The 22,573-nt window shown below is 44.5% G+C and overlaps 1 protein-coding gene across 1 annotated transcript in view; it reads right to left on the bottom strand.

Moving 5' to 3' along the window:
• Positions 1–14,878: 14,878 nt before the first annotated feature.
• LOC146188410 (uncharacterized) overlaps positions 14,879–22,573 on the bottom strand; it is a 69,132-nt gene continuing 61,437 nt past the window's right edge. The window contains exons 2-5 of the mRNA XM_084605047.1: positions 16,626–16,700; positions 16,497–16,515; positions 15,740–15,799; positions 14,879–14,988 (exon numbers count right to left, since the gene is read on the bottom strand). Of these exons, the coding sequence (XP_084461173.1) occupies positions 14,879–14,988; positions 15,740–15,799; positions 16,497–16,515; positions 16,626–16,700 (264 nt within the window). The remainder of the gene's footprint in view (positions 14,989–15,739; positions 15,800–16,496; positions 16,516–16,625; positions 16,701–22,573) is intronic.

The following is a 22,573-nucleotide window of genomic DNA, read 5'->3' as shown; positions in this document are numbered from 1 at the left end:
GATTTGACGTGCGACCTCTTCACGAATAAAATCTTTGATCTTTTGATTCAGCGGGCTCCCTTCAGAAGTTGGCGAACCACCCAGGGCTAATGCGGATACGCCTTCGTCGCACACACTGGAGCGGCGCCTAGAAGCGCGCCGCTTGCGGAGCTCGTCGTAGCTCTGGCAAAGCTTCACGAGTTCACTAACGCTGGTGGGATGTTTCGCTACCAGCATCTGGAAGGCGTCCTCAGAAATGCCCTCGAGGATGCAGCGGATTTTGTTTGCTTCCGGCATGGCCGGGTCGACTCGTTTGCAGAGATCAACGACGTCTTCTATGTAGCTGGTAAAGGTCTCATCAGCGCGCTGAACACGATCGTGTAAACGTTGTTCGGCACGAAGCTTACGCACTGCCGGGCGGCCGAACACTTCCGCGAAATTCTTTTTAAATGTCGACCAAGATGACAGGTCAGCCTCATGGTTGCGAAACCAAAGGTTCGCCACGTCCGTCAGATAGAATATGACGTTACTGAGCTTGTATGAGTCATCCCACTTGTTGTAGGTGCTTACTCTTTCATAGGATGAGAGCCAGTCGTCGACATCTTGATCGGCCGTGCCGCTGAACAGGCAAGGGTCACGCTGGCGCACGACGCCAGCACACATGATCGTGGGTGGAACGGCCGGCTGCGTCGAAGTGTCTTGCATGGCGGTCGTAGAGGGTAGTGTACGGCTTCGCAGTTCCAGTTTGGGTGGGATCGTACCCAGCACCTCCACCAATTGTAATAGGGCGTTTATTGACGCTCAGATGGAGAGCTGTGAGGACAGGACCTTGCAACGGCGAGCCCAGCGTACTTCTTCTTCGTCGCACAACGCACAGGTGCCTGTCGATGGCGATGACTATCACAGTACAGTATTATTATCATCTCTTTTCCACAGAGTCCACATGTTGGTCTTTCCTGTGTTGGGAAACTAAAGCTGTGTGTAAGGTGTGTGTGTCCGATGCGCAGGTGACATATAGTGAAATGTTCTTCATGAGAGCATGACTTCCATTCTCCTATGGCAGGTTTTACTAAGTGCAGCTTATTTTTCGATTTTTTATTCCATTCTGGTGGCCAGTTTTCTTTCAACTTGTACATTAACTTTAAGCAGTCCTTGTAAGGAATGCGTACTTTCTTAACTGTTTCGTGTTGTGCTTGTGCAGCACACTCATCTGCTCTCTCATTGTTTTTAATTCCAACTTGACTTGGAACCCAGCACAGTATTTTGCTCTGGCCCTGTGCTGTGGCATTTGCTATGTTTTGTATATTATTTCCAATAAATGCGTAAATGAATTTCTAAGGTGAAGGGCTATGAGTGCACTTAAGGAATCGTGTAAATGATACTTTTCTTCATATTCTCTTTTATTGTTTTTTCTGCTACCAAGGCGATCGCATAACACTCGGCAGTGAAAATGGAAGCGCACTGAGGTAACCTTACTATTTTTTCTTGTTTGTCTTCCACTACGGCACTGCCTACATAAAATGCTGTTTTAGAAACATCAGTGTAAAATGATTTGTAATTTTTGTATTTATCATTCAGGGTCAAAAACTCTTTTAACAGGTGTTCTTCAGGTGTGCGTGCTTTGTGCAATTTTGTGTTAAGTCTCACACATCGGGGAACCTGTACCAGGGCGGCAGTGGGTGGAGGCGATGCGCTACATCAGGTAGTGTATCAATTAAGTTTAATTCTTTGCACTTCCCTTCAAAACGAAGTAGGAGCGGCTTGACTGCTTGAGGCTTTTTAATCAAGAGTGTCCTAGATGGGCATTGTGTAACTGTTTTGTAACAAAGATGTATTGGTAGTGAACGAGTGTTTAGGATGTACAAAAATATAGAATGTTCTGTATGCAAATGAAGGCTCATTTGTTTCCATGTAAAGACTTTTAATTGGTGATGTTCCGTAGGCACCGGTGGTTAGATGTAAACCTAAGTTGTGGACTGGGTCCATTTGTTCCAGGTACGAGAGTCTTGCAGATCTATACACTATGAAATCACAATCTAAATACGAGCGAATAACACAGCAATAAATCTGCAATAGGCATGTTCTATCGGATTTCCAGCGTTTATGCGAAAGTACTTTAGGCATGTTCAAATATCAGGAGGCTTTCTCTTTTAGTGCATTTTTGTGGGTGAGGAAAGTTAGCTTTCTGTCGAAGGTAATGCCTAAACATTTGTGCTCCTGTCGTACAGGTAAAACAGCATTTTTAAGATAGATTTTTGGATTGGTGTGCAGACTTCATGAAAGTGAAAACAAAATGATTACTGGCTTCTGTGTTGAGAACTTGAAACCATTTCTATCGGCCCATGAGGCTAGCTTATTTCCTGGTAATTGAATTTGTCGCTCGCATGATGTGGAAGATGTGCGTGCTATGTGCAAGTCATCGACATACACTGAGTACATGATGGACTTTGCAATCACTTTTGCTACAGTGTTCATTTTTATTATAAAGAGTGTGGTACTTAACATGCACCCCTGTGGAACATCATTCTCCTGGGTGAAATTTCTTGACAGGGTGGCACCCAGACGTACTTAAAGAAAAACGGTGGGACAAAACGTCATTCAAGGATCTTAGCATTCTGCCGCGGATGACAAGGTCTCCTAGATCGCGCAGGATTCCGAATCTCTTGTTATGTCGTAAGTTTTTTTTTCTAATTCAAAAACATTCTGCGAGGCAGTGTTGTCTGTGCATGAATGCTTCTCAGACTTCGTTTTCGAAGCCTACAAGGTGGCCAGTCATCGAACAAATTTTTTAAAACCACATTGGTGGGCATCAAGAAGTTTACGAGGTTCCAGTGTAAACATGAGCCTAATATTTATGACACTTTCAAAGGATTTTGCGAGGCAATTCGTCAGGGTTATGGGCCTATAACTGCTTGGAGAGATTGGTGATTTTCCAGGTTTCAATAAAGGAATAATAAAAGCTTTCTTCCATGCCACTGGTATTTTTCCTGATGTCCATATTTTATCGAAATATTTTAGAAGTGCCTCAAATGCAGACTGAGAAAGATGGGCCAGAATTTGATAATGTATTTCATCTGGGCATGATGCAGTCTGTTTACCTGAAGAGAGGACAATATTTATTCCCTGTAGTGTAAAAAGACTGTTGTATGGCTGTTCAATATTTCCTGTTGTAGGCAGTTTTTGTCTTTCAACTTTTTTTCTATACTCTACAAATGATTCCGTATACTGTGATGAGCTAGATACCATTAACAAATGCTCGCCTAAAATGTTTTCTTGTTCTCCAATAATTCTCTGGGTATTTGGATCTGTAAGAAGAGGAACTGTGATCGGGGAGTACCTGCCACTTAATGTATTTACCTGCGCCTACATATTTTTGGGTGTTAGGAGATGTAGGATGTAGAGACGATGTAGCGTTCCCATGATGCTTTTTCAGCATATCGACGAACATAGAGTGCTTTAGTTCTAGCTTTATTAAAATTTTAAGATTCTCCTGTGTGGGGTACCTACAAAATATTCCCCATGCGTATTTTCTTGTTTCTTTGCCTCCTCAAACTCTTATGTCCACGAAACTTGCATACCGTTAGGTGACCAAAGTGCCCAAGAACTTTAATTGCCCTGTGAACAAACCTGCAATCGCAGTTGAGTTGATGTCGGCTGCGGCAAAAAAGCGTCAGAATCGGCATCCTTGTCAGCGTCGGCTTGCAGATCGGCAGCAAATATTACATAAACAGAATCGATATGGAAGGGGTATTAGTAGGAGGGGCAGCTGCTCTAAAGCGAGGATCGGGAGACTTGGCTCAAACAACTGTCGATTCCAGCAAAAGAAATTCCGTTGGGAATAATGAGGCTCGACGAGTTGAAGAGGAGCACCACGAGAGTGACGTGATTCTGTGAGACATGTATCTAAAATGAGGAAGGATGACGTGATACTGCAAGATATCCGCAATGTAGAATGCAAGGCGGTAGCCATAGGACACGGCTGGAAAACGGCTCAAAAAATCTAAATGGCAGCATAAGGACGGAGGCGAGAAAATATCGGCGATCGCAGGCAACGTGAGCTAGAGAGATCTGAGCTGTAGGGCAGATGCAAGCGAATGCCAGTCGAGCAGTGAAAGAGGCAAAGGTGACCCGTAATAACTCAGGAAGAATTATAATGTCACGAGAGCATTCGTGAAGGATAAGTAGTAGCACTCGTGTGCCACCACGAGGAAGGGTTTTTCATCAGCGCACTTACCGAGTACACCCGGAAGGCAGCCATGGGCGACACGAGCTGTGGAAGTGAAGGCTAGTGTGCCTGTTTTTTGTTTTTTTGGCGACCAAGAAATGAGGATCAGAGTGCAAATAATTAGACAATGGTGTTAATAGGTCCACAAACAATAATACCATCTGCAGAGGCATCGATTGAGTTAGATTGTGAACAATGAGGTAACATAGGTTCGTTTTTTCGGGTCGCAAACATAGCGTCGCTCTGCTAGCTGTAGTGGGTGCTTTTCAGAAAAATGACCGCTGCAGAAAGAGGAGAACGGAAGCGTCAAGTTTACGGGGAAGGCGAACAGCTGAAATAAATACATTTGAAATAGGATCGGCACGAGGGGGGTCGAGGCGAGAAATTCCGCAGGGCATAGTCTTCGCGATGGTCGACGTAGTAAAATGTATTGGAGGGCCAGTAGCAATGGCTGATCCAGTTACAACAATTATGCCCAGCGCGTGAACAAGTGAATTAAATGGGTCGATTATCAGGGGAATGGCCTTTCGCAGGATTGTGCTGCCAGTATCGCGGTAATAAGGTGTAGTTAATGGGGAAGGCATCAGCGATAACAGGTGATGTTGGGCTGGAGTTCACAGTGTCCGCGACGCTTGCAGAAGCAATGCCTACATAAGCTATCTCTTCGCAATTACCAGCCTGGATGACGCGGAGAATATTAGCTCTTTACCACTTCGGTAAGGTATGCGCTGCGTTCGGGTCTGGACCATCTTGACAGCCGTCCTTTCACAGAGGAGAAAATCCTCGGCCCATGGCCACAGAAGGCGTCTAACGGCAGAGCCTTCAAAGCACTTATATGTTTTATGAGAGACACTAACTTGATTGAGAAACTGTGACTGTGCTCCTCGCCGCCTTACCTTTCCTATCATTTTCATCTATCTTTCTCCTTTAAACTCCTCATTCTCTTTCCCCAGTGCAGGGTAGGAAACCGGAAGCTTTCCTGGTTAACCTCTCTGTATTCTCTCTCTTTCTCTCTCTCTCTCTATTTGGGTGCGAGATGCGAGCTCTGTCTTGATAACCATTTTAAACCCATGGGTTCACCAAATAGGTCGTCGAGCTTTTGTTTCAATATGTTCCAAGAAGTTAGCTCCTCTTCGGTATATTCAAACCACACTATCATGGTGGTGCTCAATTAAATTATTACATTGTGTGCATAAATGTTGCACTCCACATGATGTACTTTCTCACTCGCTAGTCCAGACCAACATCGTTAGTGCCGCAGAAGGTTCGTGGGCCCCATTGTGATTGTACCGTCGTGGTGGTCACTGCAGGACTACAGTTTTGACACGTGACCAAAAGTAACCTCAGGTATCCGAAATGAAAATGGCATATTGCGCTGGGCCATCTTTGCTATCCTCGTTCCTCCACTTTTGACCAACGCATTCACGGCCCAATTATTATTACTGAAAATGCAATTCAGATGTTCACTATTGGGCTGAGCACAAGATAATGGGGAGATAAATTACATTTTTTCGCAAGAACTGTTTGGGAAGATTACGCTGGTAAGCTCGAAGATCAAATGTAATGATGTCAAACTGTCAAATCTCGGCGCTTTAAAAAAAAAGCAAACTGAAGGAGAAACAAGTTTTTAGAATGTTCTATAGATCATAAATAAAATGCTCAAATTCTGGTGCTGGTCGATGCGAAGAACGATCAGGTAAAACGAAAGTTTTTTATTGGGGCCCACTGTCAGACGTTTTTGCATATTAGTCTTCATGTCAGTTGTGTATGTTTCAGAGCTGGTTTCGATGTGTACCGCCCAGCTAGGGAATTAAAACGACTTTGGAAATGCACCACTACAGACTCATCTCTGCCCCTTCATTGTTTGAAACGTAGTTATGTCCCTGAAATTTGCAAAAGGTTGTATTAAGAGTGTAACCATATATCATTTAAGCAGTTCCGAGAGGTGATATTTGCTCAGCCAAGCAGTTATGTTGCTAGACCTGCTTTATTTTGATCAACTACGCAGTTTTGAAGAGGCCACGAGATCTAGGTGATTGAAAATGTACTGCCTATCATACTACAACGGCGAGTCAAAGTGAGCAATAATTCAGTTCCGCCACTTGACGGCATCCCGTAAATGATTAGGATTGACGAAATACTTTAGATCGCTCCCCCCCCGACCTTCTTTACTGATAGAGTAAGAGTCGGCTCTAAGCAATGCTGAACCGGCGAAGAAGCATCTTGGGCAATGACAGGCGCCTAATTGTGGAGAGGAGTCGTCAGCTAGCTGCCATGGTGAAGCTGGAGAGGCTGGTGTGTAATACGGAGGACGTCGGTGTACTAGAAAAGTGCAGAAATCTTGAGCGAATAACTTCGGGCTCATTCCAGTGTATGCGAATTACTTTATAAAGCCGAAAAACTTTCAAAACAGTATTTATTTTTAGCAGCCACCGCCGTGCGGCCTTATCACTCTGATGCTGCCCGCATATCAATTCTGTATATTTTGTTGATGCTTGATGACGTGAGGTGCACCTTTATCAGTTTCTTTGTCACGCAAGATGCGCCGCGATCTGTCTGGAACATTCCGGCCGCTCGCATATGTTTCTACAATGTTTCAGGTTTCGCTAGTAACAGTTTTCGACGTTACCTAGGTAGTACTGAGCCACCTTTACATTGAGCGTTGATCTGCGCGATAGCCACTTTTTGTTCGACAACCGCCAAGCACGATTGTTGCTTTCGCCGCTGCAGAATCGCTTAGTTCTTTTGCGAGCGCCAGTCAGCCCAATACAGTTTCTTCAGTGCACTCACAGACTCTTCATTTATGTCATCGACCCTGTCACCGCCATATGACATCTGCTCGAGGTGCTGCCCTTGATCCTTCATGCGAAGACCTCAGCCTTGTTCCTGTCACCCTGGGGGACCAGCCTACAGTTCAGTGAGCCAGCCATCGACTTCAAGGGCTCCATCCAAAACACGACCTGCCGCCTGACCCCGTTCGAAACAGGAAGGCGTCAACTTTAGAAATTGCCGAGTCAACAGCACCGGTTGTCTTGATGCCGCCCAGAAAACCCCGATCTTCCACGGACTGCCCACTGACGATGCGGAAGACTGGAACGACCGCTTCGACCGTGTGGCTAAATTCCACGGCTGCGACGGCGATGCGAAACTCGGACAAGTATACTTTGCTCTTCAAGGACATGCCCAGCTTGGTTCGAAAATCAAGAGTCTCCCTTGGTTATTGGGAGACATCCAAAGCAGAGATTTAGATTGCATATCCAAGTTCTGTCCAAAAATAAAGAGCCCAGACGCTTCTTAAATCAATACTTCAACTCTCTAACAAGCCTGTCCTGCTTATGTTGAGAAGATGGAGCACCACTTTCGCCGTGCCGTCACTAACATGACCGAAGTGAGAAAGTGAAATTTTGAATGCGAGGCGTTAAAGAGTTTCTTTTTGCAAAGCTTGTCAGAAATCTGCCAAAACAGTGACGGAATTTGAAACTGAAGCGTTGACATTTGGGAGGACAATGAACACAAAAATGCGCCACTACGATCGACCGCTACAACCGGTCTACTCAAGCCCCTACAGCAACGCATCGGCGAGCGGAGAGTCTTCGGGGCCTAATCTGAGAGATTTCGCAAGAGGAGATCCGCCAATTGCTTCCATCATCCCAACAAAGCCAGGTGGCGACGCTCGCGAATGTCATCCGTCAAGAAGTCCGGCAGACATTGGGCGTACCTGAAGCGACGGCTCCGACGTCTCCGACGCAGAACCAGTAGCGATTAAGTATGCTACTGCATTACATTGTCTGAACCCCGACGCGACCTACCAAGCTCTTATCGCTACCATCCTGCTCCCAAAACCCGCCCCTTGGCCCCCGCCATCCAAGTATATCAAAGATCTTCAAGTCCCAAGAAATGCGACGCCTGGAGGATATGTAACAACCGACCACTTTGTTGTCATTGTGACCGGTACAGGCGGATTGGCCTCCGTGGTTACGCCATCGACACCCCTCGACCCCGTCCTGGAGGGCGATCACAGACAATCGACAACGTCCTGTGCAGGAGAGAGCACGCGTCGCCAAGACGTGTCGCGCTCGCCAATGCCATACATGCGCGAATTAAGTTCGGGGGCACGGTAATGAGCAAGGACGGTCCCCTAGCCCCGTAGGGTAAACTAAAGGCTGCAACCTATGAAGGTGAGGCAGCTTAACGGCGAATTAATGAAGATTATCCACCGCTGACGACCAGTGACGATGGTTCAACCAATACTCCGCCGCTACGCACGACGAGCATATCGACAACCCCTCGCTCACACGTTACACTATCACGGACGCCCAGTGGAGGGACAACAGTGGGACGTGGCCGCGATCTGAACAAACTACGAAGTAGAGATCGAACACTGAAGGCAACATGCCATACGAGGGCGCGAACAAGTGACCTCACCGTTGCTGTCGACGCGCGCACGGTTACCGCCCAAGTGGACACCGGAGCCGACTACTCTGAAACCAGTGGAACTTTCGCCGCTGGTGGTAATCTTATTACGCCATCGGGGTGATGCACCGCAATGGTTACAGTAAATCGACGTGCCTATCCTAATAGTTCGTCGTCCTGCATCAGTGTTTCCGCGACGTGATTCTGGGCATGGAGTTACTGAACGAATATCGTGCGATCATGGACCTTCGATCCCAGCTCATCAAGCTTTTGCCGGACAAAGACATGCCTGCTACGTGAACTTCGATGCATACCATCGCTCTCAACGTCCTCAAAGGAGAATTGACCGTACCGCCCCGATCAAGAATACTCGTCCCTGTGGGAAAAAAAAGAAGTCGAAATCACGGAAGGGGTTGTCGAAAGAAACACTCAGTTGTTAATGGATGCAGGACTTGGCATCGCGAGAGGCATCGTCCATTTCTGTCATAGAGAAGCTCAGATACTGGTCACGAAATTCTCTAAAGAATACCGGCACCTTAACAATGGCACGAAGATTTCTTTTCTCGGCGAATTAGTGGACTTCAGAGATGTTTTCGCCCTCGCCAGCCAACATGAAGACAATGCACCCAACCGAGCCAAGCAGCCTGATTCCCAAATTTGGTCAGCCTGCGTTTGGCATCAACCCGAAATTACCCCACAGTAGAAAGGAGCAGATTCGCAGTCTTCTTCTAACCTGCAGTGAGTGCATGTCATCACCATCTAAGGTGCAAAAAACACCCCTTGCCAAGCACAGCATTATCACTGACGAACACGTCCGACCTCTGCGCCAAAGCCCCTATCGCGTATCGCCGAGAGAACGCCGAGCCATTCGCGAGCAAGGCAACGAAAGGTTTTGTGACGACGTTATCCAGCCATCAAAGAGCCCCTGGCCGGCGTCAGTGGTTCTGGTGAAGAAAAAAGACGGGACACTTCATTTCGGCATCGATTACCGCAGCCTAAACAGAATAAAGAAGAAGGATGTTTTTCCTCTTCTCCGCATCAGACATACTTGATTGACTCTGCAAATCGAGGTACTTCTTATCGATGGACCTGAAGAGCGGCTATTTGCAGATTGAGGCCGACGAAAGAGTTCACGAGAAACCCGCATTCATTACACGGGACGGCCATTTCAAGTTCAAGGGGATGCCATTTGGCGTCTGCTCGCACCAGCGAGTTTTGAAGAAGTAATGGACACTGTGCTAACGGCCTTAAAGGGAAAATTTGTTTGGTGTACTTGGACGATGTCGTTGTATTCTCCTTGAGCTTTAATGACCACCTGAAAAGGCTTCGAACAGTTCTAGAAGCTATCAATCCTCAGAGCTAACTTTGAAAGCAGAGAAATGCCACTTCACCTACTAGGAACTACGGTTCCTAGGTTACATTGTTAGCAGAGACGGTGTTCACCCAGACCCAGAGAAAACACCTGCGTTTGCACAGTTTGCACCACCCGCCAACAGGAAAGCCCTCCGCAGGTTCCTTGGGTTGTGCGCTTACTGTCGGTGATCAGTGAGGGACTTTTCGCACATCACCGAACCGCGTACGCAGCTTACAAAGACTGGCGTTGCTTTTCGATGGGAAGGGCAGCAAAAAGAAACCTTCCCCGAACATAAGCGCCGCCTGTGGGCCCTTCCTGTCCTGGGCCACTGATGAAAATTCACACTAACAGAAGCAGTTTGAGCCTAGGCGCTGTTGTCGTTCAAAAGAGTGCCAGACAGGAGAAAGTTATCGCCTACGCTTGCCGCGCCTTCTTGAAAGCTGAAGCTAAGTATTTGATGACGGAGAAAGAACGTCTTGCCTTCATTTGGGTCAAATAAAAATTTCGCCCCTATTCCCCACTCAGGGTTGCGAGTGATCACCATGCTCTGTGCTGGCTAGCAGGTTGCCACTCATCACAGTCGCTGGAATTTTTTAAGCGATATTGAAGACACAACGCTCCATTCGTACAGGGCGACGTGCTCTCTGCTCATAACCAGATGTTCTTTCTATGCAGAGCTCTAGGAAAGCCTACAATGGTCGCAGGGAGACATTTTTGCCGGAAGGCGACGTTGGAGAAACAGACATTCGTGCAAAATCATTTTCTTGTGGGGCAGCAGTGCAGTGATGAGCAGAAATGTAATAAGTAAGCTAAAGTGTTTTTTGAATGTGTAGTCAATGTGACTATAATATAGTCAGGAGAAAGATATTTAGCGAAATATAAGTGGAAGTACTTTTCAATAGTATTTACGCTATGAAAATATTTGGCAGTAGGAACAAGGGAAATTACTTGGAGAATAAAATTGAACTTGAACGCATTTTGAAGGTCATCGTCCTCATTATCTTCATCAGCCTGACTATACCCACTGTAGGGTGAAGACCTCTCCCATATTTCTCCAATTAACCTGGTTCTGTGATAGCTGCATCCGCTTGATCCCTGCGAACTTCTTAAATTCACCCGCACACCTAGCTTTCTGCCGCCCCCTGCTACACTTTCCTTTTCTTCGAAATCAGTTTGTTGCCCTAAGTGACTATCGTACATCCTCTCTTCGCATTACATGCCCTGCCCATGCCCATTTCCTCTTTTTATTTCCACTAGAATGTCAGTAACTTGAGTTATTTCTTTGACCCACTCTGCACGCTTGCTATCTCTTAATGTTACCCCTACTATTTTTCGTTCCATAGCCCTCTGCATTGTCCTCAACTTTAGTAGGACCCACTTGGTTAACCTCCACGTTTCAGCCCCATAGATGAGTACAGGTAAGATGCAGCTGTTGTTTGCTTTCAGCTTGAGTGATACTGGTAAGCTGCTTGTCGTAATCTGCGAGTGCTTGCCATATGCGCTTTATCCTAATCTCATTCTTCTTATTTATTTTTCATGGTTCGGATCTGCGGTTACAACCTGTAATAAGTAGACATATTCGCCTACTACTTCCAATGCTTCGCTACCTAACGTAAACTGCTGTTCCTTCATGAGGCTGCTGAACATTACCTTAGTCTTCTGCATATTCATTTTCAAGCCTACTTTGTACTTTTCCTGCAGGTCATCAATCATTTGCAATTCATCCCCTGAGTTATTTAGCAAGGCAATGTCATCAGCAAATCGCAGATTACTGAGGTAATCGCCATCTGTCCTTATCCCTAACAGCTTCCATTCCAAGTCTCTGAATGCTTACTTTAATCAAGCTGTCAATTTTAATGGGGAAATTCTGTCTCTTTGCCCAACAACTTTCTTCATGGGAATTTTGTCACTTTCTTTATGCAGAACTATAGTTGCAGTGCAGTCACTATATATGCCTTCCAGCACTTTCACATATGGCTTGTCCATACCCTGATTTCGCAATGTCTGCATCACCGCTGAGGTTTCTGCTTAGTCAAATGCTTTTTCGTAATCAATGAATGCTATGTATAAGGGCAGGTTATATTCTAAGCATTTTTATATAACCTGGTACTAGCATAATATAATAACTTATTTACAGTGACAGAATGAAGCAATAGTTTTCGATCTATAAAATTCAACGGGAGAAGTCCAATTCTTCTATACATAAAAACTGCTGATACTCAAGCGAATTTGTCAAATACGATATCATGATGTTGGCGCAGAATGGGGCAGAAAACCTTTCTTTCAAATATGGTCGAGTGTTTCTTAAAGAAGTCTTGCTGCACGCGAATTCTTAATTGTGAATATACAATGTGCTTTTTATGAGAGTGAAGCGTAGAGACCACTTGCGCTCGGGATTCTTGCTCTTCTTGCTTGTTATGTTCTTCTTAAATCGCGCTGTGTCGATACTATTTCTTATCGCATTGAAGACTCTAGCTGCTGTTTGATACAGTGCACCACAGGAATAACTTTGGTATCTAAAGACTTCAGATATTCTGAAATTTAAACCTGGGCGACATTATATAAAATATGGGAAAAAATGGAACTCCATAATTATCATATCAGCGGCAACTTTATTTGGACAATTGTGTAAAGCACAATAAGTTAAACAAATATGACAATTTCTCGGCATAAAGCCCTGTATTGAAGGCGCAATGTGACATTTAGAGGATTGAATATTGCGATCATATGAATTTTTGTCCTTCCTCTCTAGGTGCCTACCACCCAAAGGTACTATAACAAGCACAAATGAGTTCCCTAAACCCACATTTTGGCCATATTGTTGTAAATAAAATGAATTCTTATGCGTGAATCGAGGAACGATGTACAATGTTCTTTACTGTTGAAAACTGCGAAAGTATTCAATTAAACTTGTAAGTTTGCTGTGTAAATCTCGGAATAATAATACAGAAAAGAGCTATATACTATATAACGTTGTGTGCAGAGAACATAGCCTGATGAATGAAATGGGGTAAACTGTTTCACATTTTTCAACAACTGAGGTATTTGCGGCCTAGTTGCTGTTTTCATTGAATGTCTCAATAAAGATTATTTCCACAATTCCTACTTGAAAAGGCTCTCATATGGTTTTGCACTTGAATCAATGTTCGAGTTGGAAAACTACGCTTCCCAAGCAACCTTCACTGGACGTCCAAGCTAGAGCCGAACATCCTTCGCCGAAATCGGCCGTCCGTCGGAAATACGTACGACCTCCGGTTTAAGACATCTGTATTTGTACGTCTGTCGGAGATATGGACTACATCAGTTTTTTTTATATCAGCATGAGAGACGAGGTGTACATCCGATGTATGTATGGATGAGTATATTTCCAAGGCATATTTCCTTGCTGACAAAATTGTGGTTTAACATGTACAGACAATTGATTTCGCTTGTCTTCAATGCCTGAACTGCGTCCTGCAGGTACTGGAAACCTTATTACAATCAGTTTGCTGAGGCAAGGTGGTTTTTTGTGATCCTTGTCTATTCAGCTACTGCACACCGGAAGAATATGTGAAAATCAGCACTTCCTTTACAATTTTGCTTTTAAACAAGAACATCGCTCCAATACCTGAGACAAATGTGATCGTGTACATTTGGCATTGACAAAATGTTTCACTGCAGACTTGCAGAATAATTATGTGCTGTTTCCTCTATAATCATCGGGCTGTATTCTTCCACTGGGGTATGCAAACCCTCCTTGCACTTCACTTCCTGGCTTAGCCACACAAAAAATATCCGCAATACCACTTCGCGCAAAATGTTCTTGGCCACTCTGTGTGCATGTTTTACCAAGGAAAATTTAAAAAATATTATTTTTATTTTTTTTTGGTGGGCAAAGGTATTGACATAAGAAACCGCATTGATCATCAGAAGTTTACTATAAAACTCGAGGGTACGTCTGCTCCCAAGAACATGTGTATCCCTGAACCAAAGATTTTTCTGAACTTGGGTAAATCAGCTTTCTGACCAACAGTGCAAAGGTCTGAAATTCCAAATAAATGGCAGCATACAGTATATTTATTGCACTCAGAATATACAATATTTACACAGGAAACCATCAGCCAGATTTGGCTGATGTATTAGTGTAAATTTTTTAAGCATGTCAAAATTTCTATGTGCGGGTGCCAGTCAGGCACTGGACCTACAATAATTGAAAGTTCACAATATCTTGCAACCCCTTCCTTAAAGTATTCTCTAACTGGCCCTGCGTAAAGATCTACACGACACACTGCCATCCTGCTTCTGCATACACTGTGCAGGCCGCACGCCATTATAAGATCATACGGAATACATTCCTTGTTTTAAATCGGGAGATACCGATTTCATGATGGTCAAGCGGAAAATCCTTTTTTAAAAGTCCTTTGAAAGACATCTCAGAAGAGAACTGCGTCCCAGCAGTCAATGAAAACATGCAGTATGGTTTCATCCATTTTACATAACAGTGACTCGCCCATGGGGCGAAAATTCCTTTCCCTTGCAACCCACTTTAACTGGCAAAGCCCTGCTATGTAGTCGAAAAAGTCTTGGCTGCATGAGTAATGCCCATTCTTTAAACTGTTTTAGGATGTCTGTTTGGCTAGTTTACAGGCGTTCTTAACTAATTACACTTAAAAAGCAATAACATAAGTTTGTTGAAATTTTCACTTTCTTTAAAATATGCTATTGAAAAACCACAACTTCATAAACGTCATGTGGTTTCATCACATGCATATTTGGCATGCAAATATGTATAGGCTGTGAACTGATACATGGTCACGCATGTTCCAGAAAGTTCACCATTCTACTGCCGTATTCATAAATGGAGCAGTAAAAGCAGGAATCAATTTATTTTCGCTTTATGTATAATGGCCTCGCACGCATGAAGTGATTCACTGTGGTACTTTGCTGAAGCGCTCCTTTGCTCTGAGCCATACTCCGCTTTGTATATCCACGTCGTCGTGGGTGGCACTTGCATGTGAGCGTCTCTTCTTCACTGCACCTGAGCATAAGAGTATAAAAATATGAGAACTCTTCACTGTAGTTATACATCTGATTTGTACTGTGAAACCTTAAGAAGTAGCAACTTTTAAACATGTCTACTTGCCAAAAAAGACTTTCCGAAGTCTAAGGTCAAGAAAGACCTCCTTTCCCTATGTGAAAATCAGCACTTCCTTTACAATTTTGCTTTTTAACAAGAACATTGTATGCATAGAGAATTAGGCTGCGGCATAACCATCCGTAACGTGAGGAAGCATAGAGCCTATGGTGGCTTTCATGGTGTGCGCACCATACGAACTTAAATCAACAGCCTGGAAAGAGAAATATAGAAATTAAGGTACTTTTAATCCACAGGTGCATAAAATAAGACAGAAAATAGAAAACAAGAAGTTGAATGCATACCACAAAAAGGTTGGATATTATACTGTTCGCAGCTACACTTTCACTCTTGACTGTTTCCCTGCTAAAGTTACGGTCAATAATCTGAAAATAGAACTGCTAAATGTAGGTTGGCACTTACCAAAGCTTCACAGCTCTCAGTAGTCAGTTATGCGTCAAAAGTCTGGACCGCTGCTGCTGAACTAAGGGGGCTTTGCAGAACTGGCTGCAGGTTCTCCAATATGCTTTCAGCCTTTACGCCCCTTTCTAGCAGTGTTCCCTTACAGTATAAAATTTCGGGCTACTTATGCTAAATAATATTGAACGGGTTCATTATTCGGCGCTGAAAATTCGCAACAAAAAATGTCACTTACTGGAACCAAAGTTGACTTCACCAGCACAGCTGAGGCTTCCATTGCAGCACTGCTGGGCACCTGAAAGTAAATATTTTGCCTCATTGTAGTGCTCTGGGAGCTCAGAGCACATTTCTGATAGCAAACATTTCCTGCAACGGCTCTCTTTCATGAAGGCTGAGTGCCCAGATGGGCTGAGAAAAATGATACGTACTATGTATACTCATGGCATTATGCTGTAAAATGATGTTCTAAGGACCCAGCGGTTCTTGCCTTGAGTATGCTGATTATTTTAAGAGCTAAAGGCTCTATTTTGCTGCATACAGGTGGCATCACATGTGCCTTAATATTGGAGCTGATGGCATTATGCTGTAAAATGAGTATCTAAAGACCCAGCGGTGCTTTCCTTGAGTATGCTGAGTATCTGAAGAGCTCAAGGCTCCACTTGCTGCATACAGGTGGCATCACTTGTGCCTTAATATACAACGTAAATAATTAGGTCAGTGACATACAAAAACAATCTCGAAAGCATATAGGAAGAGCTATCACATAAAGACAACAGGAAAAGAGGACATGCTGTCTCCACGAGCTTTACGCTTAAAGCAGTCCTGGGAAAAACCAGCAGTAATGCAGAACTGCAAAGTGTAGCAAGCTTGCTTCCAATTTGACTGCCATGGCCTGACCACTTCAGACTTGAGACACATAGCAGTAGTTTTGCTTTGCAAGGTTAAACAATTACCCGAAAATAATGCAATAATGAAGCAGCTTTTACACTTACTTGGCCTCAGTGCCAGACCCTGCAGCATTTGACAAGTACCTGCAGTGAAGCATTTTAAAATATTAGTACTTATATTGCCTTACAGAAGCAATAACAACTTTAATGCAGTTGAGGAAGATGACCATATACCTTCTGTGGGTGCCACTTGGTAGCAGGTTGCTGAAGGCCTCCTCTGTTGGGCTTTCTGTGTAATCTGACTAAGAGCTGCGGAGGAAGAAGAACATTTGACAGATGTGAGGAGCAGCGCTTTACGAAGCCAGAGAAAAGGAATAAAACTTACCACCCTAAAATCTACGTTTTTTTAAAGGTAGGATGTCATCAAAGAAGGTAGCAATACACACACCACTAAAACGAAATTGATCGTAACACATCGCAGAAAAGCAATCTTTTTATTTTAATAATTACACCGTTTATTTTTATATATTCATTTATGCCCTGAGGCAATAAACAACGTTACTAAAAAATGTTGAGCAGAGTCCGGGTTCTCAAGCTGTGGTTAGTGCCAGAGGCTTCAGCTATTACGATATTCAGTGAATGTGGAAACCGGTCGTCATATAGCATTTCAGCGCACTTCATCTGCAGACATCAAGCTTAGACTGCAAAGAAATGAAGCGGCGGGCATGAATGCTACGATGTTCGCAAAAACGTACGTTCGTGTCAATGCCATGTGTTTTAACGCACTACAATTAAATATAAAATACGTTACGTCCTTTCCGTTTCTTTGTTAGTGCAGCGGGTGCTTTCGGAAAATCGTCAGATTCGGAGTCCGAAGAGCTCCACCTGGCAGGTCGGATCCTTTTTCTCTTGCAGATGACTTCGTCGTCAGATAAAGCCGACGTAAACCCGGCCTGGTCTAACATTTTTCGACCCTCATCGTACGAGTATAAGAAAACAAATACCAGATACATACATATACGCATGTAAACATTTTGCGCTCTTAAAAGTTACATCCTTACAGAATGTGCGGCGCACAGTCTCTTCGTACTCGGCGTAATTTGGTGCGGTGGCCCGCCTTATATCAAAGGCCTAGATGCCTTGTCAGCTGAGACATTTGGTTATGCACACGTGGTGCCATTCATCGAAGCACATGGGACAAGCTCAATCTTCGCGTGTCCCATCAAATTCGACAAATACGTACATTTGAAACAAAGCATGCGAGTAAACGAAAATTCAACACTAATAAACTCAAAAGCAAAAGCCAGAACTCAAGCAATTACCTCCAGCTGCGTCGAATTGCTTGCAGGAAATTGTGGTGTACTGGCCTCGGTTTGCAACCTGTCATGAATTCGTTGCACGTGTTGCATCCGTCAGAATAAGCAGTAGTCTGGTTGGTCATATCGAGCGGTGAAGCTGGTGAGTTCAGCGGGAGAATGTTTTACGTGGATATGGCAATGGCTACAAATATAGTCACGTGTCATCGATAGCGCAGACGCTAGCCTACGTTTCCAGCTGCAGTAATGCTAGGATCGACACCAAAGCCTTTGGGATAAACGTCTTTTAAATAAATATCCTTGTCGTCATTTTTTGCCTACTGTTTATCTTACTAAAACTGCAGCCGTACATTTGTTGGCGTTGTCGGCGCCAAAAAATGCCATCCCAAGCCAAGCTCGTTCCAAATTGTAGTCGAAACGTATGGGCATGGTTAAGGGCAGTGGCCATTGAGCATCTTGAACAGCTTCCGACCAGCCCGAGACTTCACCCAATTCAACGCCCGGCTTCAGTGTGCAGGTAAACGAACCTGCCTTGTTTTCCTCTTCGTTTTTGGGAAAGTGCGCCACACTGGTTGAAAAGCAGCTATGACTAGACATCCGAAAAATGTTGGCGTCGGTCTAGCCATTTCTTTGTGTGTGCTTTCATTTATTCACAACCGGACTGTCGTCGTTTTTTATATTGAGTTTTCAACTAGCCCCATTGGCGTTTTGGAGCCTTTTGGTAATGTCCATTTATGCAACTCGCAGGTCATCATGCCAAAATACAAGGATAAGTTGTATATACGCACAAAAGCGTGCAAGGTGACAAAGGCGACCTCTGACACCATTGGGCACCCGGTCCGCGACAGGGCAGAGGAGCAGGATATGGTGCATCCAGCTCAGCATGATCTGAATCGTCAGCTAGTAGCACCTGATAATTCTTCCGAAGACGCTGACAGTGCCTCTAGTTTTGACAGCTTTGATCCTGATCATACCGATGTTCAGCTTTCATATGCATCTGATAGCAGCCACACAACACCTTAGTGATAGACAGGCCTGCGGAAACATTATATGATCTTTCAGGAAGTTCCGAATATGGTCCTAGAGGGTTGCCTGTATCTCCACTTCCAAGGTGTGAAGTTTTCGTGGATGTATGCGCGAATCCAGATTTATCTACCGAATCCAATGATGGGGTTCCAGCATCAAGGCGTTGGGTTCTTGGTGATAATATACCACACAGTTGTTTGTCTTCATTTTTAAGAGTTCTAAAATCTACCCACTGTACCCAGCTACTTTACAAACGATGCTCGCACTTTGCTGAAAACATCCCGCAACACGCACCGTACTTCTCAAGTAATTGAGATTTCCGCTGGCAGCTACTGCCATTTTGGTCTCGAGCACCAGTTAAGGCTCATTCTTGCTAACGCAGCTCCCAAAATATCCTCAAACGTCCTTCCTTTTAACATTGCTGGACTGCCTATTTTGAAAAGCTTAAGGATGGAGCTTTGGCCTATTCAATGCATGATTGCAGGCTTTGAGATAACGTCTCTATTTGATATTGCGGGCTTTGATGGGCCATAAAAGCCAGCTTCAGCTAACACTTTCTTGGCAGCATTTGTGACTAGACTAAATCACCTAATCTCGCATGTGCTAGACAACAAAGAAAACAATAATCGAGGTGTCTGTAAAAAGCTTCATTTGTAATGCCCTAGCGCGTTCCTTTGTGTTTAGCATTAAGGCCATATGGGCTATTCTGGATGCCCAAAGTGCATCGCTCAGGGATCATACATAAATAGACGGCTTGTATTTCTCCAAAAAGTTCAGTATTGCGGACAGATGACTCTTTTAGGCAGCCAACTGACCCTGACCACCATAAAGAAACATTGGTATTAACAATTAGGGTGGTACTTTTGGCTTGTTTGTAACACATGCCAACAAAAATAGCGCAGAATCAGGACAAGGAACAAGCAAGAACATACACGTAGCGCTCGTGTCGCTATTGCAAAAACCAGCGTCTCCCAGCGTCTTCCAGTACGAAGCCAGTTTGAATTTCGCGCTAGTTTTGCACTGGATCTGCTGGGAACGATGGAGGTTTGCGATATTCACTGGAGCAGTAACGGGAAGACACTGATTGCACTGGTACAATGGGAGAAAAACTCTGATATTAGCTTTTTGATGCTGGGTGTGTCGCTAGCATCCGCGATGCACTGGGAGAAGCGCTGTATGCGCGCTGGGGCCGCACAGGTTCCAGTGCCCCAGTATAGCCGGTGTGGCCTGCGGTGTCAGCCGGAGTAGCATCCCTCAGGGGCCAACATGGCAACAGCGTACTCGCAATCGACCATCGGGGCGCATATGAAAAATATGGTTCAAGCAAGCGCTTTTTGCTCCGAAGTCGTTGCGCACCTGTAAAAAAACAAAGGCAGTATCTTTTTTCTAGAGTTTCCATGTTTCGGTAGGTCGTTTCGAGCATTCCGAGAGAGACCACGACCGCTGCGCCTCTGATATCTCATGACACACTGACGATTAACGCGCAACTAAAACTGGAATTGAATAATGTGGGCTACCATGCATAACAAACTTCACAGCTGATCAGAAGGGCACTCTAACACAATGATTACTGCCAAAATGTTCAATACGGGCCCAATCGCAGGCGAGCGTAACCTGCACCACGGTCCAGTATAAACAGCAGGAAAAACATAACACGAGGAAGAGAGTAGTTTACCGAGCGATGGGGCCCATGAGAGAAACAACAACAACATACAGCGCTTGTAATGCATAATATTTTCCGTGTTTCTCAAGCCTTTGCGCTCCTCCCTACTCTGCGTATAAAGCAGCCGAACCCTCGGTCATCGCAACGCTTCCCGAAACGTGTACATACAAATAAGGTTTAGTTTCAAACAAATTAGTGCCGTCGCTGCTGCGCTTGCCGGTATTGAAGATTGGTCGCACTTTCATCCTTGAAGATTTGTATTAAATCTCACTGTTCAGCGAAAATTACACCCACGGTAGCAGAGCACCATTGAAGAGCCGGTGTTGGTACATTTTCCAGCGATGTCAAACTCCACATGTTAAAATGGTTCCAGTGCATAAAATAGCACGCACCAAGAACATTAGTTGCAAGTCGTGAGAGCAGACAGCAAGCTCCAATGATCAAGAAGTTGTAATTGCTAGAGCGGCAGCAATGGTGTGTAGATTGCTAAACATGCAGTCCCAACCTTATAATTGCGGGTCATGACATAAAATGCAGAAATGTTTCAAAGCATTCCAGTTCTCGGCGTGGCTGTTAGGTCAATTTACAGGAAATTTCAAGAGAGGACATTGCAGAAGAGTTTGTATAACCTCTAGGAATTAGAATGTGAGGCACCTGGAGTATACTTAGACGAAATTACTAGGGTAAAGTGTGACCTACAAAAACAGGACGCTGAATGATACAGGGGTTCTCGTGCTTTGCACTCTGAAACCCCTACGCGACAAGCTCTACTTCATGAGCACCGTAATGCTACTGCCAAATTAATACTGGAAATGATGTCCAATGGCACCCTAGTAACGAAAACGTGTGACATCATCTCTGTGTTTGTGAGGACTTGTTGGTTGTTAACTGATGTTGATTCGGAGGACGGCGCGAAGGGGACGAAGACAAAGAAGGCCTGAGCCGTCCTCGGAATCAACATCAGCATAGAAAAGTTGCAAAAATGAAAATGACAGGCGAACCTCTAAGAGCTAACCTATTATGCAGTAGGGCCATCACTATCATCTTCTGTGACATGGGGATGCGAACTGTATATTTTGACAATTGAAGCCTCAATAGCTCCAGGATGTTGAGCAGTGGTCAGTGCTTTGTTTCAGAAAGCTCTGACACAATTAAAGACACCAATATTACCCTAATGAAATGGTTTTTCATAAAAGAAATATTTACCCTGCATTCACGATCAATGATGCACGGCCTCAACGTTGATGCCAGGCTTGCAAAATTGTCACTGAGAACGACTGCATCATCGAAAATGCAATAGTCTGGCATCCTGAAAGTGAGCACGAAATTAGAAAACTGGGATACTTTGTACTGGGGACACCTGCAGGCAATCGGAAGAGGGCCATCTGCATGCTCTTTTGTTAAAATTACATCCGGTGCAGATGACTAGGTCAAAGTGTGCCTTCCTTCACATTTCTTTAAGCAGTAATACAGCTCGGTAAGCGGGGTGTAACGGTATCACAGAAGGCGGTTGATGAATTGAATATTGTTTTCGTATCGAAAAGTACTGAAGAAATCTAGAGGCCCCTGATTTAGGACATCAGTCGCAAGATGCAGAAGACAGTGTACATTATATGATACTTGGTCTTCTCCATAAACGGATGCAAACATCCTCATAAAGTGGTAGAAAAAGTGCTCTGCATAGTGGACATGTTTCCTAAGAGATATTTGGAGATGCGACAAGACTAGAACCGCAGTGCAGGCTTATGTAAAAGACTGGTCTCATAAGACTGGCGCCAGACTAGTCTCATAACCACCGCCACAGCATAAAGCAGAAAAAAAGTACTCACTAGCCTTGCACCTCTCAAATTCTGCTACGCTCCTCGTTTTCGCAAAATTCACTTGGAACATATGCATCACATTCAACATTATGTTCAGACAACTCCCTCCGTTTCTTAAATCCCCGGCGCAAATGCAAGAGCCCACAAAGCCACAGGTGTAGCTATTATTTGGTGGGACCGTGACACAGAGAAGATGCATGTAATCAAGAGGAGCAGTGTTGACACAGTCAATAGGAAGTGGTAATACCTGTCAGCAAAAACAGAGCAGAAATCGGACAAGAAACAAGCAAGAACACACCCCTATTGCAAAAAACCTGTGCCACTGGGTCCCAACGCCCCAGCGCCATACCTGATTAT

This window comes from Amblyomma maculatum, chromosome 5, assembly GCF_055883805.1.
Source record: "Amblyomma maculatum isolate TAMU_Amacu chromosome 5, ASM5588380v1, whole genome shotgun sequence".
NCBI lineage: Eukaryota > Metazoa > Arthropoda > Arachnida > Ixodida > Ixodidae > Amblyomma > Amblyomma maculatum.
The sequence above is the reverse complement of the archived record's forward strand: the minus strand, read 5'-3'. Positions and strand labels throughout refer to the sequence as shown.